Raw genomic sequence first — 27,663 nt, 5'->3', positions numbered from 1 at the left:
AAGAACACAGTCAAACAAGAGCCACCAAACCAAGTCTGTGTTATTTCTATATGTAGATAGAGTTCTTTTGCAGTAATATTTGGGGGTGGGGGTGGGGGTTATGTAGATAAAGAAAACACATAACAGTATCTCAAAGCTTTAAGTAGCATCAAATCACATGCTTAGATTGCAGTATCTTTCCTGGACCAATGTGGAAAATGTGAATATCCATTGCAGTAATGAGAAAATGGATGGAACATTTAACTTGCTATTCAGTACACTCTCCTTCAGTATTCTGTACTTTACCATGTGTGTATATAATTAATACTTGAGAATCTGGCAGGTGCTTTTAAAGTGTCATCTCCTTTTATTGATGTTGTATCTCTGATCTGACATGGTATGAGCTAATGTGGTCCAGGCTGTGATGGGGGTACTTCATTCTTTTGGTGTCTGGACTCGTGTTCTAAGGCAGCGAGCACAAGCCAAATGCATCTGAACTTAGTGGCAGGAGGATTGGGCTGTCACTCTCAGATCCATACTATTTTACAGAATTACTGTTATCCTGATGGTTTTGAACCACAAAGATTACCCTTTGGAGTGATTTATTAGAAAATTTCCAGTGAAATGAAATCATAGAAAAATAGCCAAAATATTTTTTTCATTTATTGTTGCTGATTTAATGCTGAACTGAGTATATATTCGCCCCATATATTTTTGATGTGCATAAATATTGCATTTGATTATTTACAGTGGTGTACATTGTGGGACAGATATATTTTCACAATAATAAATTCACTGGTAACATACATTCTTACTTATGCCAAGATTCTGTTTTTGACATACCTTTCACAAACAGTTGCAAAATGGTCTTGCCACTCAAATGTTGCAAGCACTACTGTGCATCATGCAGAATTTGCAGGAGTGTGGTACTTGTAACTGTTTTTATCCAGACAAATTGGTCTTAATATTAAAATTTATTAAGAAAAAGCCTTTGTGCTGTTTCTTACTCTGGTATTTTACAAGTCATGAAAGAAAATAGCAAATCAGGCCAGTCATGCAATGTGAACTGCAGCTATTTTGATGTAGCTTACAGTATCTGTATTTGCTTTTTTTTTTTTTTAATGGAAGACTGGTTTCGAATCCAACTGTTGTGCTAGCATTTGCACTGCTTTACAGATCCCAGGTGAAGTTTGTTTCCAGAACTATCCATTGTGAACTTCTCAGAAATCTCATCTCTTCATTTTATTTTTGGAAAGAATATGGAGGTTGTAGAGAACAGGAATTAAATAACAGTATTTTATAAATTGTTTTAAATTTCACTGGTTTGCCTTATTGTGTGCTGTGTACTCCCCTGGCATAGAAATTGATAAGTAAGCTTGTAAGTTATGTGGCTGTTTCTGACACAGCTGATGAGCACTGTACCAGTGGCTTCTGTCTGTGCTGGAGTGAATGCAGAGTGGTGTGTGCTCCTGTTACTTTTCAGGTGGGAAAGCGTGTGTGTGTCTGTGTGTGTGCACTCTTCCACCACAATTTGTGTTGACCCTGGTCTTGACTGGAGGGGTTGGAGGTGTGTACTGGCTCAATTGTATCCCCCCCTTTGTATGTTGAGAATTGATACTGTTAGTTCCACAGGCCTTCATCCAAGAACTGTCAGATGGCTCTGTAGCTATCTTGTGCATATTGAAGAAAGTTAATTGCAGCATAGCTTTGACTGTTTTTAAACAGGTTATTTTATATTGATTAAAAATAGTTAAAACTCTGCATCTTCTCTGTCTGCCCCCTCTCTATTGAGTGAAGCTGAGTTACTTGAGTTTGTTTCTGAGGGCCCTTCAGTACCTGTGACTGCTTTGTGTCAGTGACTTCCTCAGTAGGATGCCAAGTCCAGCCTATTACAGTGTTCACATCACTTTTCTGCTGAGTGCATTAATTCTTTCCTTGCCTTCCCCTATGCTTGTGTAAAGGTCTTCATAAAAATCTTCACAGCAGCCACACTGATCTTCAGAACTCTAAAAAAAAGCTTCACAAAGGCCTGTACCTCACAAATCACAAATGACTGGGGTTTGATTGCCTGGCGTGCTGATCAGCATCATTTTGTTTCCTTGGACGTCACTATCCATGTTTTTACATCCAGAGTGGAAAGGTTTTGTGGTAGGATCAGTGTTCTTGTTCTGCGTGCCTTGGGAATAATGGCCACTGTGCAGCCTGGGCAATGAGTGAGGTTCTTGGCAGAAATGATGATACAAATAATAAAAAATTAAAGAAGAAATTGAATCTTGGTAGTGTAATGAAGTTCAGGGTGAAAAATAAAAGAAGCTGTTTTCTGAAACAGATGAGGAAACAGCTTTTACAAAGCATAATGTTAAGTTAGAGCTCTCTTACTGTGGTATTTCAGTTCTTAATTAGTAGCTGGAACTAAAGAATTGCATAGTTAACAGCTTTTTTTTTTTTAAACTGTGCATCTGGTTTTAATTTCTTCATTATGAAGTAACCATAAATTGAGAAATTTTATGCAGAAAGTTACTCAATAATGGAAAATTTTAAAGATTGTATTTCTGGAGGCCAAATACCATTTCAAAATAAACTGAATGTTTTGAGCTCAGCATAATACCAAGAAATGGAGCAATGGCAAAATTATTTCACAGCTCTGCATATCAGTTTTTCTGCTTATCTGCTATTATCTCCTACCTGTTGAGTACTGGGCAGCACCAAAGCTGCAGAGGCATTTTCCCCTATATAAGGTGAAGTCAAACATCTGGAGGTGTCTACATCAAGTGTGGGAAGAGGGGGTGATATTTAACATTACTTGCCTTTCAAGGGCTGTTTGTGTTCCTGGAAGAGGACACTAGTTTTACTGAGAATTCCTTGTTGCTTACAAAGCCAGAGAACACTGCAGAGCTCTTGTATTTATATTGGATAGAGTTTCTGTATTAGAACCTCAATAGTGCAGAGCTGCACTGGTGTGCCATGTTCAGCAGATACAAATTGTCTAAGTGGCTTGCTAGGGTTAGGTAAGAAATGTGATGGATCTAAATATACTGCTGGATTAGAATGGAGAGTCCATGGGATATTTTGACTAGTTGTTAGTAGGAGTCATGGAAGTAGGAAGCAGCAGAAATTCTAGATATGCTGCTTTATAGCAGCATTTCTGGCATTGCTGCAATAAAGCAACAATTGCACCCATGGATATACTTTTAAATGTTCTTTATATACAAGACTCAGTATTATACAGTGGGAGGAAATACTTCTAGGAAGCAGCATAGATTCATATAAAGAGAGTATTTACAAGAGCATGTAGTGACAGGACAAGGGGGGAGTGACTTCAAACTGAAAGAGAGTAGGTTTAATTAGATATTGGGAAGACATTCCTTACTGTGAGGGTGAGGAGACACTGGAACAGGGTGCCCTGAAAAGATGTGGATGCCCCATCACTGGAAATGTTCAAGGCCAGGTTGGATGGAGCTCTGGGTAACCTGGTCTAGTGAAAGTGCTCATGCCTGTGGCAGGAGGGTTGGAACTAGGTGATCTCTAAGGTCCAACCCAGGCCAGTCTGTGATTCTGTGAAAATATATTTCATTAAATACAGAAAAAAAAATCCACCTACATGCTGCTCTTTCCCGTAATACAGTGTGGCAGCTTTATGCATGATTTCACTGCACTGGACCAAATTGCTGGAAGAATTAAGAGTATGGCATCTAGGGATAGTATTAGGGATAGTTTCGAGTGTGTGCAATGACCACAGATAAGCAGCATCTTGCTGTTTATCTGTTATCACTAGGCACCTTTGAAAACTTGCACTGTGAAATCAGTTTAATTGAATTCTCTTCTGTAGGCTCCTGCAGGATAACGTTTTCTTCATGTCTTTCCTGCTCTAGTATTCTTAAATGAGTAGATGCTTTGAAACAACTAAAGGATAGAAATGTATATCATTATATGTCAGAAGTTTGCTGTTTTCATTAGTTACAGGAATCTGCAAAGTATTTTGAGGCCAAATAATTAGCCTGTAGCTTATGCTAAGTATTCCTGTTTTATGAAAGATTAAACAGTTGCTAAAATGTGTGTTTATTGCTTTCCAGAGCACACCATTTTATCTTTGTCCTGCATGGCCTTGCATGTTTATCAGCACGGACATAATGTGGATTAAAAAGGCCTGGCTTCAAATAAGGTTGTGTGCTTCTGCAGTAACTGCTTGGCCTGTTTGGAGCATGCAGCACCCAAGGTTCTTTGGAGCAATGGCTTGTGAAGGCTTTCTGAAGTGAATAATCCTATTACCATGTTGATTTGAGTGCTCAGGCTGTGTACAGTCCGTGTTAGAAGGTACAGGAGGGGTATTGCTTTGTAACCAAGAGATGTGCTGGTGTCTTTACCTGATGCCAGTCAGGTTACCTCTGGTGCTGTTTTTATCTGCAGTGGAAAGAAGACTTTGGCAGAGAGGGCACTTTGGTTCCTCACATTCTGGAGCAGTGGGAGAGCCCACACTTCCTCATGATGTCAGTTTGGACCAGCAGCTACTGAAGCTGCTCTTGGTGGTGGCAGACTCTCAGTGGTGCTGCTATCCTGACTGTCCAGGACTGTGGAGTCTGACCAGCAGTACTGGTCAACCAGAGGTTGCTTGTGGCTGAACTGTCCTTGGAAGCAGCAGCTGCTGCGAGTAAAGGGAATTTTTGTGAATACATTGCCCTGTCTCTTTTTCAGCTCACTCAGCATTTCTTCTTATTTCATCCAAGCCAGGAAAAGAGGTGCAAGAATACCAAAGGCAAGATGGATGTGCCACCCTAACACTGCTAACCCAGTAGAGCATCCTTGTGGCCAGGGGACATGCCGGGGCCAGCAGGCTACAGGGACCCAGGCACCTGCAGGAACTGGCCTCCCCACCATGGGCTCTGCCACTTCCATGGTGCCAAGATGTTCACAGAATCACAGAATGAATCAAGTTGGAAAAGATGCCTGAGATCAAGACCAGCCTAGAAACTAGCCCACGGTGCTAAGTGCCACATGCAGCCTTTCCTTAAACACCAGCAGGGATGGTAATTCTACCGCCTCCCTGGATCGACCCTTCCATTGTCTAATTGCCCCTTCTGTAAAGAAATTCTTCTTAATATCCAACCAAAATGCCTTAATGTCCCCTGCCACAGGTTAAGGCTATGCTCCCTTACTCTGTCACTGGTTGTCTGAGAGAAGATGCCAACCCTCACCTGCCCTTTCAGGCAGTTGTAGAGGTTGCCCCTGAGACTCTCCTCCTCCAGGCTAAACACCCCTACCTTCCCCAGCTGTTCATCACAGGACTTGGGCTCCAGGCCCTTGTCCAGCTTTGTCACCCTTCCCTCCAGCACCCTCCAGTTCCTCCCTGAAGTGAGAGGACACAGGATTCGAGGTGTAGCCTCACCAGGCCCGCGTACAGGGGCAGAATCGCTTCCCTCATCCTGCTGGCCCCGCTCCTGCTGTTACAGGCCGGATGCCGCCTGGGCCCGCTGCTGGCTCCTGTGCAGCCGCTGTGCCCCCAGCCTACTCCGACCCCCCTTGCAGGCTGCGTCTGCCAATTGACGAACGGTAGACTCAATCCCCCCATCCATGGTTTGGGCCTTCTCGAAAGTTCATACAAAGCAGGAGCTGCTCTTGCCCTTTAAACCTCGCCGCCGTCAAGCTTTCCCCCGCCCCGGCCCGTCCCTCCGCGTTGCCGGGGCAGCGGGGCCGCGGAGCGGGGCAGGTGAGGGGCGGTGTCCGGGCCTTCCCCGAGCCCCGGGGCGGCCGCCGGGGGTGTGCGGGGCCCCGGGGCCGTGCGGGGCTCCGGGGCCGTGGGCCGCCCTGGGGCTCCCTCCGGCCTACGAGGGGCCGCGCCGGGGCCGCTGCCCGCCCGGGGCTCGGCCAGTCCCAGCTGTGTGCGGACACGCCTCGGCCTTGTTTCCTGAACACCTGGGGCTGGCTTGGGGTGCGTGGAAGGAAAAGAATAGAAAATTAGAGCTAGCTAGAGGAAGTGAAAGTGATGAGCTGATCTTTGTCTCTAGCGAGAGTAAACCACGGCAGAGCGACGGTGGTGAAGGGGTGTGGAGGCTGCCTGACCTAGCTGTGCTTTTCTTTGACCATTAGGTGTGTGTGTATGTATATGTGCAGGAGGTTCCCTCTGAACATCAAGAAACTCTTTTTTTTCCCCTGTGAGGGTGACCAAGCAGTGGCACAGGTTGCCCAGCAGGGTGTGGAGTCTCCATCCGTGGAGATTCTTGGAACACACCTGGTCATGGATTTTTGGCACCCTGCTCATCGGTTGTGCCGGGGGTCAAACCAGCTGACCGCCAAGAAGTCTCTGGCCACCTCTGCCCTTCTGTGAGACTCTGTGATTAATGCCTTACTGTAGAAAGGCAGCTCTTGCACTGCATTTTTCCCCCGATTTTATTTTTATTCTTTTGTTTGAGTACTTCCCAGGGGTACATGCACACACAGCTGTATTCCTTCCTCAGAGTTTTTCTGTTGTCCTGAAATCCTCAGCTTTTTTTCCTTCAGCTGTACTCCTTAGCTAGAGCTATGTTTTTGAATCATTACTGAAAGCTCGTGACCAATCTGGTAATTAAATGTGCACTTTGAAGTCTGTTCCTGATGCAAATTGGCTGCATTGGAGTGATGAAGATGCTGTACCCTGTCTGCATTTCTCCATAAATAAAGTTCTAAATATGGTTTGATCCTCAAAGGAGCCTTGAGTCACAGCAGTTACATTGCTCTATTGCTAACTTCTAATTTTTTTCTTTTCCACTACAGGAAAGTTCACGTGAGAAAGCCACCTGCCAGGTACTCTTATCTTCAAAAAGTCTAAAGGGATAAAGGATTTTGTTACATGATTCCTGATTACCTTCTTAATGCTGTTGCTTTTACTGCTCCTCCTTTCTGCAAACAACTAACCATTTTAGGTTCTTTTTGCTAAATCAACTTAAGCATGCCATAGTTTGTCCTGGGAATGATAAGAAGAGTTTCCCACCAAATCCACTCCATCACTATGGGAGAAGAACCATATAATAGCCTATCTCTGTCCCTTCTTTTGGATCCTGGGGAACAGGCTTCCTAGTAACAAATGAGTTAAATCCTGAATGAGACAGACACACCTGTAGCTGCTGCATACACAGCTGTATGAGCAAAGTGCAATATGTCCTTGCAGCACACATGAATGTTCTGTTTGTAATTGTTTGATGTAAAGTCTGTCGTGAGCACAAATTAGTAACTTTTTGCTACAGCATTTTTCAATACATAAACACAGTAGAAGCTTGGTCATCTGCATACTGTGGCATCTGTACAAAAATGCCAAGATTTTCCTTGGTGTGCAGTAGTGAGTTATCAATGTAGATACCTTTCATGCTGGCATGTGTGGTATGACTTGTCAGGACTACCAATTTTACAGATTTTTGTTGTGGTAGGTTTGAGCAGAAAAATCAGTTTAAAACTATCTGAAGTCACCTGTTAAAGTAGTAGTTCTCACCCAGCTGGTATTGGTGCCCAAGCTTTTGTGTTTTGCTTGGTGTAGCCATGAAGTTTTTAGAGCCATGCAGGGCTTGTCTGTTTACCCTTCCAAGTCTGTCAGCTCTCCAGCAGCCCCAGCTATTGAGTAGGACAGGTGGGAATGTGGAGACAGGCACTGTTCACTCCCATGTGCACACACAGTTTTTCATTCACATTCTGCATCTGTGCACTGCTGTTTCATTTCTTTCAGGTCCTTGTGACTGGACACCATGCCTCTTCCAGAAACCATGTTCTGTGCTCAGCAGATCAAAATACCTCCAGAGCTTCCTGATATTTTGAAGCAATTTACTAAAGCTGCTATTAGGACTCAGCCTTTTGATGTTTTGCAGTGGGCAGCTGCGTAAGTATGATGTTCACCTAAAAACAGAGAGCTGTGCATGGACTCTCAAAACTTCATCTCCTCTTTATTGTATAGTGGACATAACTTTGAATATTGCATCAGCATATACATTGCATATACATTTCTGTCTACTAATGCAGCATGTAAACCTTTTAAAATAGTGTGGTATTTTATTTATTTTCTGTTTCCTTGAGGTTTAGGGCTGGCTTACTTCTGAAATAGCTGGATTTCCATACAGCAAAATGCATCTTAATTTGATTTTTGTTATTAGTTTTTCTACCTGAAAGACCAGCTCTTTTTCCTTTTGGTTTGGTTTGGTTTTTCTTCTCTCATCTGAGATTCAGTTCTTGGAATTTAAAGGAAAAAATAGACATTAGCTTTTTAATTCTTAAGCCTGGTTAGGTTTCTCTTCTTTCTTTCTGGGAAAAGTGCCTGAAAAATTGCACTTTTGGAGTGATAATCAGCATAATAAATCTTTTGCCATAAAGTTCATTTAGATGTTTAAGTGTTTCACCTTTAACATTTTTTTTTTTTTACCTCAACTGCTGACTATAATTTTTTCCTGCTCTATAATTTGTGTGGGCAAGCTCTTGAAAGGTATCTGCGAGATGCTCTCAGCTGGTGGGATTGTACCATGTGAGGGAGGGGAGGCTGTTAACACAAGCCAGGCTGGAGTCTGGCTTGTCTGTTAAAAAGAAAATAATCTGAAGCTGAATTGTTGCCACTGCAGTGTTGGAGAAAGCCAGCTTCACACGTGCTGCCAGTGTTGTAGTGTTTGTGCCTGTGAATAATCAGATAAGGAACTGGATCTGGCTGAAAAATAGCCCTGGTGTTATCTGTACATGCATCTGTTTTTATAGTCACACTGATTCAGTTCTGGAGTGCTGCCTGCTGTGTATTTTAGCAAGTATTTGCACAGCATGGGATAGCCTGGACATGGACAGGGATGACCAGGGCAGATGAGGCAGGACAAGTGGAGAAACTTGTAAATTAGATACACCTGAATAAAAACTGAGTTTTTCTTGCACAATTCAATTGCTGTCCAGTTAAGGCAGAGGCAGCTCTTAAGGCAACCTTATAACTAAAAGGATGTGCATCCAATGCCCTTTGTGCTCTACTCTTAAATTTTATTTTGGAGTGGGCAGAAATAGCAGAAATGCTGAGGAGAGAGTTGCAATGTGAATAGGCAGATGTACATTTTGGGTAGTGCACGAGGGGAGTGTTAAACAGGTAAGTCCTCATGTTCATCAATCAAAAGAGCTGAATATATCATGCACAAAATAATTTAAATGCCTTAGGAATTATCAGAGTGTTATGAAAAGGAGCAAGTAAAGTCTAAAGATTGTGGGATTTGGGCACAGGAATATGGGAGTTGTGCATGTAGGCAGCTTACCAGGTGCTGCTGCTCCTGTAGGGGAGCCTGCAGATTCTTACACTGAACTGTAAAAGCATTTACTTCTGTGCAGTTGTAATGGCCATGGGCATTGAGGTGTGTTGCTCTTCCCATTCACTTAGGTATTTTTCAGCCTTATCTAAAGGTGAACCCCTTCCTGTGAAGGAGAGGCTCGAAATGCCATTAACAACAGGGAAAAAAGATGCTGGTTTGACCCCAGGACTCCTTAAGGTCTTGCACAAACAGGTATAAGCTGTTCTTTATCACAGTGCTATTGAGGAATGCTGATGTGTTGGGGATGGCTGCGAAGAGAGACTGTCAAGTATTTGAAGTATTTTGGGGAGACACTGTGTTCTTAAATTTGTTCTGGTTTTCGGAGTTCTTACTGTGGTACCATGATTTTGTTCAAAGCTTTCCTCCAAAGGCATGGTGACCATTGCAGAACTGAGAGAAAAATGGAAGCATTTGGGCTTGCCAGAGGAGCAGCTGGAAGCTATCCTGCAATTGGACAGTTTTGGCGAGCAGGTGGAATGGATGAAGTTTCTGGCACTTGGGTGCAGCGTGCTTGGTGGGGTACGTTCACAGCAGGAGCCCTCATATCCAAACACAAGTGGTTGCCTAGGATCTGTAATTATCCAAGATAGACCATAGAATAATTAATGCAGATGGATCTGGGGAATGGTGATTGCTTTTGCAGCAGCTGGTAAAGTGGCTTGCGTGTTTACTTCAGTTGTCCATCAGATTTTGGTCGGGGGAGCTTAACCAGAAGGATGGCTAAGTCCTCAATGGAAGAGCAAGTGTGTCTGCAGGGAGCTTGTCCTGTGTGAGACAGGGTGATGGAGGAATGATGCTGATGGCATCAGTGTAAATGTCCATGGAGGAGAACTGAAGGGAGAAATGAAAGAACCAATTTTTAATTGATTGTGTAGCCAATTAAATTTTCTCAGCAGCACTTAATGTTACTACAGCTGCACTTAATTTTTTTAATGACAGTAATAAAATCTCAGCAGAGCATTTCAACAGAATGAAAGATTATAAAATGCATTAAGCTGATGTTCTTATAAAGTATAATACTTCTAATGATTTCTACAGTAGGGAAGAAGAGGAACTAAAAAGAAAATATATGTGAAATAATATTTTGTGAATGTTGCAGTATCTGGAAGCCCTGAATGTTAACCTGGCCTGGTGATGCAATCGTGCAATTGTCTATCTATCCATCTGTCTGTCCATCTGTCTGTCTGTCTCTATTTCAAATTTGTATTTCTTGATTCCAGTCTCCGTCCCAACATGATCTTGTCATTTGGGCTCTTTTCTTCATTTAAAAATAGTAACAGCAACATTACTTATCTAAAAAACAACAACCCCTCTCACCAGCAAAAAAAAACCCAAATAAACCAAAACCAAAAATGGAGTCACAGGAACATCATTCTGATGGAGCTAGACAGACTAAATTTCACAATCTCACCATCCTTTTGGATATTAAGTGAATTATTTCATTTCTGTACTACATAATGAAACCTAGATCTCAGTTTCCTAAACCAGAGAGAAAGACATAGATGAGAAATTTACATTCATTTCCTGCAGCTATAAACTGTGTTCACAGTCAAGTAGGGTCACGGTTGAGATACAAGAGTAGACAAATACGAATTTCTTAAGAGCACCAGTCTGAAGTATCTTTTTTGTAAAGCATCAATGCATTTTTACAAAAGCCTTTACAAAAGGAGAAATGACCACACAGGTAACCTGCTAAATTGTCTTTCAAAGCTGGCAAAATGGATCTGAATAACTTGGTTGTGTTGTGAGAGAGAGAGACCGTGGCAGTTTGGGATGGCAGGACCAGAAAGGGCAGTAGAGGGGTAGCTAAATGCAAAATGTAGAGTTGGCCAGCATAGAGTCAGCTGCCTCTCTTTTCCCTGAGAAGCCTTCCAGGGAGGAGATACATTAAGTAAAACAGTTAAAGGATTATAAGATGACACTTCTCTGGCCTGTGTTCTATATCTTAAACAGATAATTTATTTAAGTATTGCTATTCTACTGTTATCAAATACTGTCTTTTTACATAGACATTGCTTGCTTGTTAATGAAAATGTAAATTTTGAAAAAGTTGCAGTGAAAAGTATTAAGACTTAGGTTAAAGAAAGCCTGTGTGGGTTTGGTTTTGTGCTTTTATATTTTATATATATGGTGCATGTGGTTTTGTTAGTTTGTTTCTTTAATGGGATCCAATTAATTCTTTGACCGAATGGAACAGTGCTGAATTTTTCCACACTTTTCCTGGTATAGCTCAGCATGCATAGGGCACTGGATTGTCAACACCATATTAAAGGAAGGATTTTTTCAAAGTATGTTTGGAACTAATAATTTGAGGCATGTGTTTTAAAGGCAACTCGGATGTTATTGGCCTTTGACTCAACTGAAATGTTCTTTACATGCTTTTTGCCTTAGTGCTTTTTCTACTGTCTGTTAAAATGGAAGTTGCATAGAGATAGGGGAAACAGTAAATATCAGCCAAAATATAATCTAAAAATTATATAATAGAATATCATAATAAAATCACCAAACCTATATTTATTTGCTGGGGTTGTAGACTTATCTGTCTTAACTGCTGCTGAGAATTAATTTAGAACCATTGAGGTAATATACACACACACACAAAAAGATCTGTTACTAGATACAGTGACGTTGGAGCTTTTACAGTAGCAGAGCAGAGCAATTTGGCCCTAATGGAGAGAGAGCTCACATTACCCTATGCAATCATTAACCGTCACAAGATTCTGGTATTTTTTACTCCTGTCTCTACTAGAACTACATTATTGTTTTCATCCTTGGGCTTGCACTAGAGAGTAAATTTGGGGTTTAAAGCTAGGCAACGATGATAACACCTTCATCTCACTTACCCTCCTTTTTAGTGGCTTACAGCGTGGATTTTGCCATGATATGCAAGGATGTTCATGGCTCTGACACTTTTCCTTTCATTTCCTTTTCCTTTCTTTCTGGAACCCCCTGCAGTCCTTACTGAGTTCAATGAAACAGGCCTGTGAGATCCTAACAAGAGACCCAGAAGGCGGCGCAGCTCGAATTCCCTTTGAAACATTCTCATTCCTTTATTCGTATTTGGCCAGTATTGATGGAGAGATATCAGAGACGGAAACTAATGTATTCCTCGATGGAATTAGAGAACAAGCGTAAGTGAAAATCTCTGAATTTTAATGTATCAATTGCCTCTGGGTTCTCCATAAGCCTTTAATTTCAGATGAATAGTCCATTTTCTTTTGGGCATAGCCATGATGACAGGAGTAAGGATTGACTAAGATTGTATCAAAAATATGCTGAGTTATTTTTTGTCAACTTCAGCATTTGCACTGTTAAAAGATAAATTGTTATTTATCCATTTTTCTCTGAAATTCTGAAGTCTGTGTAGGGTGGTATAATTTTCTGTGTAGGAAGCTATTATATACAGGCTTGTAACATGTGCATATTCCTGCTTCTGGAACCAGCAGCATCCTCTGGGCTGTTTCTTTGATTGAACATAGATCACAAATCAGAGAGAGAGACTAGGAGCTCTCTCATTGTATCCATAGTCACACATAGGTCACACAAAATGCACTTACACCAATTAAAAAAGATCTGTAACAGGCTTGTCCTCCACGTGTTGCCTGTGTAGCATGTTTGCCTACAGACACTTAACTGTTCCCACCATCTCTCTGGAACTGTTCTTTCTGTGCATGGTGGCTGACACAGCCTCAGAGGCGCTACCACCATCGCTGCTGGGCTCAGCCCTGGCCAGCGGCGCGTCTGTCCTGGAGCTGTCTGGCATTGGCTCTCTAGAAGGTGGGGGAAGCTTCTCTCAGAAGCTCACAGAGGGCACCACTGTGACCCCCACCTGCCCCCCAAAAAGCATTGCCATGCAAACTCCATACACTGCCTTAGATTGCCACCAGCTCCAAGTTCATGGGAGCTCCAAAACAAGAGCACACAAATGAACTTTTTCATCATTAGTTGTAAAATTTGACAGTTTTTCAGTAAGAACCACTTTTTAATCATTGCCTCTTTTTCTTGCATTTCATATAGTCCTAAACTGTATATTTTCCAATACACTAGGATTTACCATGTGAAAGTGACACTTAAAATTTTTGGTTTATTCCTTTCCAGGGACAAATACTCTGGCATGGTGCTGATCAGACACTTCCTGCCATACTCCTTCATATTTTATTGATCAACCCTACTCTTCAGCATGAGGTGAGAGGAAAAACAAAAGAAGGAATAAATAAGTTCGAGAAAATAATTTGTGTTCAAAGTACCGTAATTCGCACATTTCAGAACAACATGATCCTCTTCTCTGGCATTTCCTTTTCTTTGTCCTGCTCTTGAGATGGTCCTTTGGGGGATGTTCGTTCAATAATACACGGTTATATTGTTCTCCAGCCTCTCCGATACCGATGGCCACCCCTAGGGAGCGACCCCTTCACCCATCTGCTTATATTGAATTGAGCAAAAGTTGTTTTGTTACCGAGCTTCCTACTTACATTTGATAAATTATTAAGTAAAACATGGAATTAAGCCAGGGCAGCTGTAACTGGAGCATTTCTCATTATGCTTCTGGTAGCTCTGACTTCATTTTGACTCTGGCACAAATACAGCTGGTCCTTGGACTACCTTGTCTGCCTGGACATGTGCTATTTGAACTGTTTTACCAGGCCCTACTGAAACAACTTAATGAGAACCCTGTGGCTGAGCTAGTAGACAAAACCAGTGCAAGGACTGCAGTGGTTCCATATTGTTTTCTCTCTAATTAGAACCCTTTCAGAACTTAAATACCTTTTTTCATTTTTGGATAAACTTGTCTAAATAAATGTTTTAAAATGTATCTTGTTTTCTGGCAGGTAAAGCTACTGCATTTATCACATATGTGAGGAATATATGACAGAGAGTTGTTTGGTTAGCAGGTATAGAAGCCTAAGTCCATCAAAACTAGACCAAATATTTAGTGACAGATAATCACACTTAATTGCAGAAACAACTGAGGTATGAGAGAGAGTACTAGAGGCTACAGTAAAACTGGAAAGATTCCCTTTGACTGAGAAGGCCACAACCAGGAGCAACATGAAATGCCCTCTCTTGGCACATTGAACAAACAGAAGTATTTTAGGAAAGATGGATCTTGTTCTCTTATAGTTATTTACTTTGTTGAATCAAGCTTGGCTGATGGTGATTGACCTTGCTGAAGTAGATTGTGTGAGGAATTAACGGAACTGTACATACTTATATCTATCTGCATGTTTTAAGTCTGTTTTATCAACCTCTATAAAACATTTGTATGTTAGTCTTCCTAGTTACTGCTGGAAGGAAATGCACCTGCTGTTTGAATATGGTACTCAGAAATATTCCAAGTGTCCTTGGTACCTCCTCCCTAGCTTCTGTGGAGACCTACATTCTCATCACCCTTTCCAGCTTGTACTGATCTGAATTTTCTTTGAGCATGAGCCTGGGAACACTTCAATTTTGTGTTATTGTCCATTTAACACCAGCTGCAGTTGAAGATGTTTTATCCTGTTGGAGAACTCTGAAATCTGCCCTCTGGTACATGCTGTAAGTAGGCAATGTCACCTAGGGGTAACAGTGTTAGGTAGGAGGGGGAGCTCTCTTCATGCATTCCCTGTGTGTAACTGATCTGGGCTCCAGGGATTAGCTCTGTTCTATATCCACTACTTATGGGCCAGGAAGGCCAGAAAGTACAACCTCTCATAAATTTTATTATTTAGCCTTGTCAGAATAACTCAAATACATGAGAGATCAATATAATTTATTAACAGATGTATAAATGTTACAGATTTACACATTATTTGAAATATACTACTTCCATCCTGACAAATTGTAGCACTTTTTCATCTCCAAGCAGCACAGGTGTGACTCAACACCAATATTATATGCACACCTTTACTGTCTTGGGCAAAACAGCAGTAACAATAGTTCTTGTGGAAGTTATGTTTTGAACAGCTGACAAACAAAATCATCAGGTTCTTGTTCCTACTTTCTTCTTTTGTGATTGTAATACTTGTCTTCATCCCTGAAACAAAAACATAAACATTGTGTGGGCTGTTAGGTGCAGAGTGAGAATCTGAAGAGAAAAAAACAACTTGGAAAATGGAAAGGTCTCATTAAATGTAGTCATGTCCTCCTCTAAGGAAAGAAAGTAAACTGCTTTTAGAGAGTTTCTTTTCTGTGCTGCTTTAATCCACGCCTTCTCATGCAGTGCCAGAGTGGCAATTCGATTAGGATGAATGGCATCATGGAGTAATGAAGCCAGCTTTGAGACAAGCCATCACTGCCATCCACACAGTTAGTAATGCATTTACACAAACACAAGGGGCAAGGCAGCATTTCTTCTGCACAACAGTCCGCATGTCTGCTCAAACACAGGGTCCCACACACCTGTGGTCCTGCAGATGTAAATGTCTTTGTTGATGGTATTACAAGGTGTGGCCTAGGTTTGTTTTCTTTTGCTAAATTGTATGTGCAAAAGTACTGAAGAGCAACAGCATTGTTTTGAAGCATCTAATATGGAAAAGTTAATGTTGGCATACTAGTGAAACAAATAATACTATTTATTAAGATCTAGAGCAGAAATCAGCATTAGACATGACAGGCACTTAGTTGTGGATGAGAAACATACTGTCCCTTTAACCATATTGATCAAGGAGTAAAATCAACAGCCTGTTACAGTACTGTTGTAGCCCTGAAAGCATGCTGCAGAAAGTGTCACCTTTCAGATGTGACTGTAAATTCTGAAGTCTGGATCACAGTTTGTGATCTCACAGTATGTTTTGTTTAGTATTAGTAGCCTCATACCACTGGCTTGTCATACTGCACATGATGTTAGCCTAGCTTTTTAATTGGACTAGACATGCTCAACCTCTGCACTAAATTCTCATAGAAAATGGCTACAGCAGCCTGATTGGGAAGCAGGAGTCTGCTGTCACTGTTTCTGCTCACCTCTCTCTTTTTCTCCGAGAGTCTCTGTCTTTGCCTCTCTCCCGACTCCTCCTTCGTTTACTTGGACTCCTGCTGGTGTCTCTCCTGTGTCTCGTGCACTCCGTATCCTTACTGCTTCCCCCAGACTGCCGAGAGTCCACTGACGCTGACCGCCTGTCTTCCCTTCTGAAAATAAACTTAAGTGATTTTAATCAATAAAAACAGTTTCACACTCACTGTTTCCAGTACCAGTTTTGTAATATAGTGACATACTACCGATGTAAGACAGGCTTAATAAAAGATATGTCTTCTGTCTAAGAAATACAATACTTCCCAAAAGAGGCCCAAAGTCCATGTGCACATCTCGTGTGTATCTCAGCACTCTATGTAATCCAATTTCCTGTTCCTTAACACCTCTGCTTGTGAAACAGGAGGCAGTAGAAGGGGTTCACTCTGTTTTGCTACAAATCTTTAATTCTTCAAGCATCTGTCTTAAGCTGCAACCTACAGCTGGAGAACCTAAGTCCTGATCTGACAGAATCATGGGATTGTTAGGGTTGAAAGGGACCTCTGGAGATCTTATCTACTCCCCTTGCCACAACAGGGTCACCTAGAGCAGGTTACACAGGAACATGTTCAGGTGGGTTTTGAATTTCTCTAGACAGGGAGACTCTAGGATCTCCCTGGGCAGACTATTCTAGTGCTCTGACATGCATTCATCTTCATTTTAATGCTGGGTACAGAGTGTCACTTAATAGTGTGTTTCAAAAACATTCTTCTCTCAAAGACCTGCTGAAGAGGCACAAATAGGAAACCACTAGGTCATGACTTCATGTTTACTTCAGTGACATACATCTGGAAGGGTGTGCAGTGTTGCTTGACACAGCAGAAATATGTATAGCTAAAACACCCTCCCACAGCAGCATTTGCAGGGATAAGAACTGTAAAGCCTCCCCATATTTACTATGTTTTGGAAACCTTTACTCTGAGGTGTAACATATCTAGCACATGTCATGTGGTTGGGAAGGGTAAGAAATTGTGTACTTGTATTTCCAAGTGTCCTTCTTTAACCAGCTACAACATATACACATATTTGGGCACAGAGGGAGCAGTATTCATCCCCAGCTCCACCAGAAACTACCTGTTCAGCTGAATCACTTGCAACTAACCTACTTACCTCTGAAAGAAAGATACTTATGTTTCTCCATCCTTCATGCACGCAGAGTTTCTCAAGCAACACTTAATAGAATCAGTATAAAATAAACTGTGCATATGACTCAGATAATGTTGGGGTGTAGTATTAGAAGAAGGTGGTAAGATAAAATTACAATCTGCTTCATGCCTAAAGAAGCTGTCAGCTGTGGCATACCTTCCTGAAGATTTCGACTTCCCTCCTTCACATATCTCTGCATTATCCAACCTGTTCTCCTCCTGCCACTGATTGCTGAGTTCTTCCATATGCACACCAATCACATCCCGAATCACCTGGAGATTAAGATATATTAAAAACAAACACGTCATGGTAGTGCCTGAACAAAAGTGTGTAAGCACTAAAAGTCTAAACATCTCAAAAAAACCCTAACCTCACAAAAATCTCCCCCAAACCCTGTACATCAGATGTTTGAATGGAAAGTCTTATTTGCAGAAAAATCTTTCAGCATAAATTCAAATAGCACCATTTTATGATAGTGAGCTATATGCTGCTGACATTTTCACATTCAAAACTTAGCAGTTAGAAATGTTCATTATTTGTAACTTGCTGCAATAAACCAAATCCATTCCTCTATAGTTTGCAACAATAACAAAGCAGGGTACAAGAAGCAGAGAAAGACACATGATTTGTCTTTGAAAAAGTATATAATTGTTTATGCTGATATATAACAAGCACTTTTGTCCAAAAAAGCCTTTTTTTCCTGATCTCACCTCAGTGTAGGACTTCTTTGTTATATGAACATTCTTAGCTCTGTATGATTGCCGCCGCCTTTTGTAATCTCGCATTTCAGCCAGAATTTCAAGGTGGGACTTCGGACCTTTCTGGCTATCATCTAGCAAAAAATTGAGAGTAAAACAGTGATTAGCAGGATGTTAGCACCTGTAGGTATGCAGGCCTGTACATTCAGGAACATAAAATAATCGTGCTCTTTCTCAAGCTCCTCCTGTATTTAGTAACTATGGTGAATTTATCTCAAGCTTCCTCCTCCAACCTTCTTGCTGGCTGTTTACACACAAGTAAAGAGCCACTAAGCAGACTCTGTCATGTGATCTCAGTCTCCAAAGTGTGATTCACACCAATATACAGTCTTGTGATTTGGTCAAATGCCTTCTAAATACAAGTCATGTTTTCAAAGTCAGTGTTACAGTAAGATACAGAAGGAGAAAGCCAGATTCTGTTAAAAAGTTATCTGCATAGATGACAAGCGCTGTCACATCTCCTAGGCACAGCAGGGCCTGCAGGGTGACATAAATGCTTTTGCTGCACTTGGTAGTTACAAACTGGCATGACTCAACAGGGATGAGAGGTCCCAGACCAACACCAAAGTATGTTGCTCAAGAGCTTCACCTGGATGACTGCCAACCTCTCCTGTTCAGCTTTTACTCTTAAGCAATCTTTAATCTCATCATGTCCTACAGCAAATAACTGTTCCAAGCTGCACAGCACATTGGCAACATTAAGCAACCTGGAGTCAGCTGCAGCAAAGACAGAAGATCCATCCACTGAGATACACATAATACATGTGTGAAGGGCAGAGCACTGAGGCTTTGCAAGAAGGTAAGCATCATAAAGGACACCAAACTAATATTTTGTGATGCCAGATCTTTGTTGTAGCTTTTAGAAACAGTATGGTCTCCAAAAAAAAAAAAAAAAAAAAGCATAATCAATTCTGTTTGGCTATCAATAAAACTTATGTAACTGGACAAACTTCAAGTTCTGAGCCATAAATTCAACAACAGGTCATTCTTCAAACCTTGGGTGATTTTCGCTGCTAAATCCACAAAGAGATCACTGTCATTTTCCGTTATCTGGGATCTGGATTTCTGTTTCTTTGTCTCCTCAACAACGTAATCGTAAAGAGCAAGGCGGTCAGCCTGGCTCAGGTCACAGGTGGAACGCTTGTGGTTTTGAGGAACTTCTATGGGCAGTAATGAGTAAGAACCTGGAGGTTGGACAGAGAGCTGTTACTTGTAAAGTAGCATAACTATGCAGGAAAATACCAAGAAGCTCAACAAACAAACAATGCAGTAATCTGCCAGGCTGTTTTCATCCTTCCCCTATGTATCTGTAAGAAGTTTCAACCTTCTTAATTTGAAAAGATAAAAACTGCTCAAAGATCCCTCCCAAGCCCCACACAGGCTGTTAAAAGCCCTCTTGATTGCTTACCCAGATACAGTTTTCATGTGCCATGAAAGAACTGTACAAGATTAGATCAAAATGACCTCTGTAATTTCCCATGAGTTTCAGCTTACAAGCTAAATCAAGAGAGGGTGCAGCCCTAACTTGTGGGTTTATCTTACTCCTAAAATGTTACATAAAGCACTAGCTGCAAAATACCTGTGCTGCCAACTAGAATGAAAGCTTCTAGGACACTAGATAACCAAGCACTGTGTAAATCAGTCTCACTCACACTGTCACCTTCTCTACAGAGCTTTTTAAGTAGACTGACACAGGAATTTATAGCTAAAAGGACTACAAAGGCACTTTCAAAGTGCTCCAGATTGGTTCAGATAACTGACTTAAAGCTATGGAAACAAACACACTGCCTGAACACTCTTCTTTCCCATTCCCCAGTTAAAACACACATGCTTCCAAACAAATTAATCCGTTCCCAATCCATTGCAACAGCAGTTAAGTGACTTCCACAAAGATACAGGATGCAATACTCTAGGACATGGCCAACAAAACACCATTTGAGTCAAAAACCTTCAATTTTCCAGCAACCATTAATCCGACCTCCATAATCCTGCTTCCCCCAACACAATCCCACACATCTCCAGGCAGACAGCAAAGCCAACACACAAGAAGGGTGTGTGCAACAACAGCAAACCTAGAGCTTCTCCAGATTATTCAGCTCTTAATGGAAACTGGGCAATCTTTCACATCCTACTACCACTAAAGACACCAAAGAAGAGGAAGAGAAACCACAGTTACTCTACAAACTAACCTAAAATACAAGACTTCATTATTACTGTATTTGGAACCTAAACCAGAACTGTTCTAACATGAACAAATGAATTTAAACACAAAAACTAGAAGTCTCTTTTTAAAAGGCACTGTTCTTACGATGTCATAGAAGTCCATAAAAATGTACTGATAATTACATGCTTGTGATTTTAGAATAATTACACAACTTGTGATTGAGACAAATTTTTGTTTTCAACAATGTAGCTATGCTAATATTATAAATATGGTTAGAATTGAAAAAAGAAAACAAAGAAAGAAAATGTCTTCCTTTGAGAGAGTGAATCAAATGGAAATTTACAATGAAAAAAACTTTTTTGTTTCTGTTGCCAAAGACTTTAAATTGAACAAACATGTCAGTAAATCTTACAACAGGCCAAGGTGTCACAATGAAAACCACCAATCTGGTTTTAGTGTTATCCTCAGGGAAAGCCAAGCTTGCAGGGAAATCTGGGCAGTGAACACTGGCATCTAGTGGCTCACTGGTGTACCTTTGCAATGCACCACTCCACAAAGGCTTTATCTGCTGCTTCTCTGCTTGCATGTGGTTGTGTCAAATGAATGATTCCCACTTCCCTTCAGAGGCAATGCACCTGACAGGCTCAAAACACAGTGCTCATCCCAGGACATCCCCTTTCCAAGCAACTGTCCATTAAGCCTCTATTTGCTACGCCAGAGAAACAAAAGAAAACATGAAAAGCTGTCCGAGCAAGTGCTGCTGTACTTCACTGTCACAAAAGTTTCAGTGTTACTTTTCCTTCTGCCTATATATGTTTAACAAACCAAAGTCTACAGAGAGCAAGTGTTCTTTCAGGTGTTGCAGTAATTTTTCAACCACACACTAAAGCTCTACACATTCCAGAGGGAGCCCTATTTTTCTACCTGATCTAAGTCTGACCCTTTGAAGATTCCATCCTAGCCTGGTCCCCTGTGTGGTCACAAAACTCACTGAAAAATGAAACATAAAGGAATTAGCGAGCTCAGAGCAGTGACAAAGGACAATATCCCATTTGCAAATGTGCCAGCACAGTACTTATACAACTTCTTGGTTCAGTCTTGAAACAGTCCAACACAGTAACACGCATATTGTTTGGTTTTTTCAGTCCTGAAGACAATAAGAGATATGAGCACAACAGACTCAAAGTCTCTCATCTAGTTGCCCCAAGTATAGAAAGAAATCATGCTCGAAGATATGCATGGGAAGAAATATGAAAACTAAATTAAATTCCTCACAGCAGTTCTCAGAGGAATGAAGGAAGCAGCAAGGAGGGAGACGAGGGCAGCTCTCCACAGGAGGCTGGTGAAATCATGTCAGTATCTGCTTGCTCCTTACCTTCACTGTAGCCTGCACCTTGCTTTGCACTTTGGGCTCTAGCCTGCTTAACAATGTGAAACTGTAGATCTTTATCTGCAGGCAGAGAAGAAAATAAAATCATAACACTTTTACATCAAGTCCTTAAGTACTTGATCTTTATTCCCCGACCTCTATTATGAGACTTATGACATGGTACAGGAACATCATCGTTTAATTCATGTACAAGTGGACATTTGAACTAAAAACGTAATTTTCATCTATTACATATTTGAAATGAGGGGAGAAAATTAAGGAAAAAATATGTATTTCTGGGTTACAAGGATATGGAAAAGAAAATGTATATATGTACATTGCTCTCTGTACCATTGCTTTATCTCCAAATTCTACAGACAGCTTCCCCACCTTCTAAGCATTCATTTTAATACACTTTCTGGATTTGATGCAAGAGTGAGGACTAACAACATAGAAAGAAACTCCTAAGAGGACAAAACTGATCCTCCTTGGATTTTAAGATGAAAATACAAAAGTGATCTACAGAGTAGAATTACACAGTGATAGAAGCATAAAAACAGTAAATTAAGGCAAATTGCAAATTACAAATTGACGTAACTAACCTACTGATTATAACACTCAAGATTTTCGGAAGATCTTGAGGAGTTTACAGCTGCCAAGGCAGAGGAGTTGTGCTACCGTGAGGACCCAGACTCCTTTGTCCCACATCCCGGTCCTTCCCCGCCATCTCCCCACAGCCCCTCCTGCTCTGCACCTCCCGGGGTCCCTCCTCAGCCCCAGCCGCGTGTGCCGCCCGCTCAGACGGAGCTCCCGCTGCCCCGCTCACCCATGGCGATGGTGGGAACCTTCAGGTTTTCGTAGAAAAAGCTGGAGTCGTACATCTCGGCCTGCGGGACCAAAGGGCTCGGTCAAGGCCCGGCGGGGGCCGCCGAGCGGCGGTGGCAGCCCCGGCGCGCCCATGGCAGCAGCGCCAGCCCCGCGCCCCTCTTCCCGAGCAGCGCTCCCACCTCCTCCTCGGCGGAGTATCCCATCCTGCGCAGCCGGCAGGACGCCGCGTGCCTCTCCAGCGACGCGCGGGGCACGCGGTGATGGACGTCGTAGGGGCACAGCACCCACTCCACCTGCCAGGGGACACGGGTCAGCCCCGCCGCGCCGGCCCCGCCGCCCTGCCCCGCGCAGCCCGCGCCGCCTCACCGGGTCCCCGCCGAGCCACACGGCGCTGCCCGCCGCCATCGCTGCGCCGGGAGCCGCCACGGCCCCGGGAACGCGGAGGGGCGGCCCCGCCGCCGCCATCGCTGAGGGCGCTCCGCCCCAGAGGGGCGGCACCCGGCCCTGCGGAAGGGTGCGAGTCAAGCTTCGCCTTTTATCTTCCTAAATTAGCATCCGGTAGCTGGACAGTTACCATCGATCAGCTGCATTGCGAGCATCGGATGCTTGGTTGGAATTTTAAGGAATAGGGCAGACAGCCCGAAGTTGTATGGGCTGTCCGGACGAGAGCCACCAGGAGCAAAGTCGGCGGGGCTGACTGGGGGATGGCAATCCCGGCATTGGGCGATCGCGACCACCGACTCACTGGCCACATACTGAGAACTGACGCCAGGCTCAGAGGGAGGGCAGGACCGATCGACATGAGCAGCGGGAGACACAGCCAGCAGATGGGGCTTGAGCAGCAATTAACACAAAAGTTGCGTAGTTTGCAGCCAATGACCGCTGCTGCCCCTGCCTGCTGAAACGTGTAAATAGCGTGAAGTTCCGGCGCTCGGCGTGGCCCCCCAGCTGACTGCCTGGCGCCGACGGGAGCGAAGCCCGGGAATGCCGCGGTGCCGCCTGCCGGCGGGAGGCCGCAGGACACCCCCGCGGTGCCCGGCCCCGAGGGGCAGCGGGCTTTGCCCTCCCTGCGCCTTAGTGCCCTCACCGAGGGCTGCTGGCCTGGGCGCCGGCCGTGCCTGCCTGGGCGCCCCAAAGCCGCCAGAGCGCTCCCCCTGCTCGTGGCGGGGCAGGAGGAGCATCAGCCCCCCTGTCGCCATCCAGTGCGGCCCGACTCCCTCTTGGAGCAGGAGGAATGTGGTGCAGGATCGGGAGAGGATCCCCAAGGAGCAGGATATGCAGGATGGGTTTGTTGCCAGTGTGGGGGGAGCTGCATGGCTGCACAGGGGTACCCCAGCGTCCTGCCCAGTGCTTGGCCTTAGTTCTGAGAGCCTTTCGGTGAGGGAGCAGTAGGGCTCAATCAGACTGTAAGGCAGGACGAGGAAAGGACGACTGTCTTAAGGGATGGATTTCACATGATTGACATTTGTGCTTGCCTATTTGTTGTCTCTGAAAAGCACACGGCGGGATGGAAGAGTGGGTCTGTCAAGGCAGGGTGGGGGAGAGGCAGCATGACAGATGCAGCTGCCAGAATGACTTTTGTACATCTGCTTTTCGTTAGCAGATTGCAGCCCTTCCCTGCACAGTGAATTTGAGACTCAGCTGGGATTTTTGCCCTTTGAGAGATTTGGTGCTTCTAGCTATGTTTGCCTGGGGATCTTTGACATCACATGATACAGAATACTTCTTGTGAAGACTCTTCCCAGCTGCCCTTGCATTTTCATCCATGCTGTACTGAAGTACGCTCACTAGCATTAACACATTTTGTCAAAAGAGTGCCGAGAAAAGCTGTGCAAAACTGTTTTGACCATCTCCACTAGAAAAAAAACATTCAAAATTATGAAAGTCAAGTTCAACAAAGTATCCAAGCAGATTTGTTTTAAGGCTAAAGATTAAACAAGAAATTTGTTTTGTTTATTTATAAATTAAATTTATAAGAATTAAGGTAGATGTTTTGTTCAGCTAAACAACATTTTGATGATTCAAAATTACCTTAGGGGCTTCTTTTCCTCTAAAAAACCCCATTTCCTGTTGTCATGGAACAATCATGGCTACAGACTTTCCAGGAGCAAACTGACTGAATGGGAGAAAAAGGTCATCAGCTTACAAAAGTTCATAGCACCACTTTTCCTTCCAGGCAAAATCACACTTAGGTTGGCTTGCCATCAAGCAAAGAGTGGGATTGTCACAGTCTGAGCTAAAACTCCCAGCTGTTGTCTCCAGTCTGTGGCACACCCTCTTCTCCAGCGCCTGGCACTGTGCTGCTGCTGCCAACAGTGCTGTGACTTTGTCATCAAACATTAACACGTGGTTAATAATGTAAATGTAACAATAATGTAAAATTAACACTCTCAGTCTCTTCTGAGAAGGAGAGAGGAAGCTCCACAGCTGCATTTCCTGAGGCAGGAATGCTGCCTCACTGCAGCGTCCTGCAGCAGGGGTACTTGAGTACAGTGCAGTGCCTTTGCAGAGCTGCAATCCATGGCAAGTAGCGTAGTGCTTTTGTAGATGCTCTTTCTGATCTATGGAGAAAGTCTCTATGGAAATCAGCCCCAAATATCCTCACAGTGCAGCAGAACTCCTAAACTGCTGGACAAGCAGAAGGTACAACAGGGAATTGGTGTATACATTAAGCTATCATAAAGACCATACAGTTCTCCAGATCTTCTGGAGAACTGAAATGTACCTACCACCTTGTGCCTTCCTTCAGATGAAATTTGTATTGCTAGATACTCCAGCTGTTGGCACATCAGGAACCACCTAGTTCAAGAGCATACCCTGGGGCACAAAGCTTAACCTAGTCGCTTGGTACCTCCAAGAGTGCCAGGTTGAAACCACACTGAAATTGCACTGCTCTTAAGGCCTAAATCTTCCTAATGGATGTGCAGGAGGAGTGGGAAGTCCTCCTGAGCAGCAAAACCCTTCCCCACACAGCTGACACAGGGAGGAGCATTCCATGGCTAGTGTTAGTTTTTTCCTCCACTACTAAAAAAACCTTGCAGCCTTTCTGCAGCCAGATATTTATTTAGAAATATACTGATTTTCTCTCTAACATGAAAGAAAGACATTTTAAATATTTAGCATTCCTTCTATTCTTTAGATTCAAAGCACTACTTAATTTTATTGTGTTCACTGTTCTCCCTAGAAACAAGAGGAAAAAAGTGAAAGCTCAATTTATTAATTTTTTAAAACATGTTTTGGGTAAAGAGAAATAAATAAGCTTTGTAACAGTATTCTCAATCATTACCACATCCAGCATGCACATTTCTGGGTGGGAAAAGGGCCATGGAGCCAGGCAAAACAAGCTGTAGAATGAATAGAAGCCTCATGGGACTACCCAAAAGCCAAAATGGAAGCAGTCTGGCTTGTGGGCCCAGACAGCCCATGCAGGCCTGGGAGATAGAAAAGACCGCTCTTGACCTTCAACTGTGACAGATTTTTGCTGGGTCCATCCCAACAGGTTCGGCAAATTTACAACAAAGATCTGTGCATCTTTGTGAAGGATATGGAGTAAGCAGCCAGCACCTGGCAGACCACAGTCTGACGTGCAGCAGGGAATGACTCTCCCAGGACAGATGCCATGCAGATCCCTAGGGCAGTTTAAACTGCAGGTGCTCCATTAACATTCAGATCTTGGACTGCAGGAGCAGGGGATGTTGAACAGGAAGGTTGGGCGTCCCACCCTGGTGCTGAGATTGACTGTACTCACCTCAGAGCAGCTCTGGCAGTTGCCACCTCCTCTCCCTTGCCCCTGGAGCCTGTATGTCAACCTCATTTTCTCCAGGGAAGGAGTTCTGATATCCAGGGTGGTAGCATCAGTGTCACTCTGCCAAAATGAGAGAGATTTGGTGAAGATGAAGCTTGAATTTCAGATGCTTAAATTTAATTCTTTTTTGGTCACTGTTTGCTTTATTCTCTTTTACCTTAGACTTCAGCAAAGATGCCACATTCAAAATCTGTAGCCTCGATTCAGCTGAACCAGCCTTTTTATCTGCAGGGACATGAGGTGAGCTTCTCTAGCACATAAGAATCAATTTATAGAAGTATCATTTATGCCATAGGGCATATTTTCCAAAATTGCCTTTACCAGACCGCTGACAAGAGTTTAGTTTTCACCTTTTGCTGTCCAAGTTCTAATTTTGTTGCCCTCCAGCTCATCCAAAAGTGCCGGTGTGGAGCTGATGGCAAGCAGAGAACTCAGAGAATGCCCAGACCTCAATGCTTTCTCTGCTGGGGGAGTGCAGCTGATTTATTGCTTCAGCTGTGTAGCACTCAGAGCCTGCTGCAACTCCTTAGCTCCTGGATGTTTATTCCTTTGTAACTTAGTCCAGTTCACAATTACAGCCTGTGGTGTATTTTATGAACTGCAGTGCACCGGACAATTCCAAATTGATTTACAGGCAGCAGCTCTAGCATCTATTAATGCCTTATTGATTCTTCTCTCTGTATCTCTCTGTGATTTCTCATGGATTCATCAGATTTAGATCAGTTTAATCAGGCTGGTATCATTCTCATCTTTAAAGATAAAGCATGGTGTTCTCACTTGATGGAGCTAGGAGTTCACTGTTAAACAACCAGAAGTAAATCCAATGCCCTCTTCCACACTCAAGTTTTAACGTGTATTTTGAAGCCTTCATGGTTTTTTTTTTTTTTAAGCCCTTCACAGTTTCTGCCCTGCAACCTTTGATTCTTTGCCTGCTCCCTCTCTGCCCTTCCCTTGCTGTGAGCTTTCCAACAAGCTAGTGCCTGCCACCTGCTTGGAGCCAAGGTTTGTCCCTTGCCTTTTCCTCCTTCGTTGTTAATGGTCTGGTGGGCATCATTATTTATTTAATTATTTTTTTCATTAACACCTGTTGTGATTAAACATAATCCCTGTGAAGAATGAAAGCCTTTTCCATACTTTTGTCCCAAATACTGCTGAGAAGGAAACCAGCTAAGCTAAAATGTGGCCATGACTGTGAAAATGGCAATTTCTGGCAGGTGACTCTGCCCCTGCTTGTTCTTAGCTGTGCCAGTGCCCTGCTTGCCACAGATGTGGAGACCCTTCCAGCACAGGGCTCCTTGTTCTTTGCCAGGAAGCACAGAAGAGCCTGTGGTTTCCTTTAAAA

At 43.1% G+C, this 27,663-nt stretch overlaps 2 protein-coding genes and 1 long non-coding RNA gene across 21 annotated transcripts in view; 1 reads left to right on the top strand and 2 right to left on the bottom strand.

Annotated features, from left to right (window-relative positions):
• Positions 1–62: 62 nt before the first annotated feature.
• On the bottom strand, positions 63–5,430 carry LOC135305266 (uncharacterized). The gene is made up of 2 exons (XR_010366492.1): positions 5,363–5,430; positions 63–4,621 (listed from the first exon to the last, which is right to left on the bottom strand). It is a non-coding gene; the product is annotated as an uncharacterized LOC135305266 (long non-coding RNA).
• Positions 5,252–16,420, top strand: ROPN1L (rhophilin associated tail protein 1 like). Of its 10 annotated transcripts, none has more exons than XM_064428724.1 (8): positions 5,574–5,683; positions 6,727–6,756; positions 7,670–7,819; positions 9,335–9,458; positions 9,624–9,785; positions 12,222–12,397; positions 13,365–13,451; positions 14,537–16,420. In XM_064428724.1, the coding sequence occupies exons 3-7, from the start codon at positions 7,689–7,691 to the stop codon at positions 13,426–13,428; spliced, it is 657 nt and encodes a 218-aa protein (XP_064284794.1). In that variant the 5' UTR covers positions 5,574–5,683; positions 6,727–6,756; positions 7,670–7,688; the 3' UTR covers positions 13,429–13,451; positions 14,537–16,420. The 10 variants fall into 10 exon arrangements, with proteins under 10 accessions (XP_064284784.1, XP_064284742.1, XP_064284794.1 ...); XM_064428691.1 differs by having other exon boundaries at positions 14,227–16,420; XM_064428699.1 differs by having other exon boundaries at positions 14,096–16,420.
• SNRNP48 (small nuclear ribonucleoprotein U11/U12 subunit 48) overlaps positions 14,999–27,663 on the bottom strand; it is a 42,948-nt gene continuing 30,283 nt past the window's right edge. For 2 of the 10 annotated variants that reach the window (XM_064428598.1, XM_064428563.1), the window contains exons 2-10: positions 26,265–26,381; positions 22,696–22,809; positions 22,515–22,575; positions 21,695–21,769; positions 19,151–19,339; positions 18,108–18,229; positions 17,554–17,669; positions 16,206–16,381; positions 14,999–15,279 (exon numbers count right to left, since the gene is read on the bottom strand). In XM_064428598.1, the coding sequence (XP_064284668.1) occupies positions 15,098–15,279; positions 16,206–16,381; positions 17,554–17,669; positions 18,108–18,229; positions 19,151–19,339; positions 21,695–21,769; positions 22,515–22,575; positions 22,696–22,809; positions 26,265–26,330 (1,101 nt within the window). In that variant the 5' untranslated portion in view covers positions 26,331–26,381 and the 3' untranslated portion in view covers positions 14,999–15,097. Of the gene's footprint in view, positions 15,280–16,205; positions 16,382–17,553; positions 17,670–18,107; positions 18,230–19,150; positions 19,340–21,694; positions 21,770–22,514; positions 22,576–22,695; positions 22,810–22,882; positions 23,039–23,090; positions 23,109–23,261; positions 23,474–26,264; positions 26,382–27,663 lie in introns of those variants that run through there. The other 8 variants (XM_064428573.1, XM_064428583.1, XM_064428607.1 and 5 more) reach the window with 8 other exon arrangements.

Source organism: Passer domesticus, chromosome 1 (genome assembly GCF_036417665.1).
Source record: "Passer domesticus isolate bPasDom1 chromosome 1, bPasDom1.hap1, whole genome shotgun sequence".
Taxonomy (NCBI): Eukaryota; Metazoa; Chordata; class Aves; order Passeriformes; family Passeridae; genus Passer; species Passer domesticus.
Note: the sequence above shows the minus strand (reverse complement) of the source record. Positions and strands in the feature narration are given on the sequence as shown.

What these genes read in the sequence shown, in the direction of transcription:
- ROPN1L (XM_064428724.1), top strand. Translation starts at nt 7,689, where the DNA reads ATGCCTCTTCCAGAAACCATGTTCTGTGCTCAGCAGATCAAAATACCT. An exon ending in GTTTTGCAGTGGGCAGCTGC is followed by an intron (nt 7,820 to 9,334) that starts GTAAGTATGATG and finishes CCATTCACTTAG; the next exon opens with GTATTTTTCAGCCTTATCTA. An exon ending in GGTGCAGCGTGCTTGGTGGG is followed by an intron (nt 9,786 to 12,221) that starts GTACGTTCACAG and finishes AACCCCCTGCAG; the next exon opens with TCCTTACTGAGTTCAATGAA.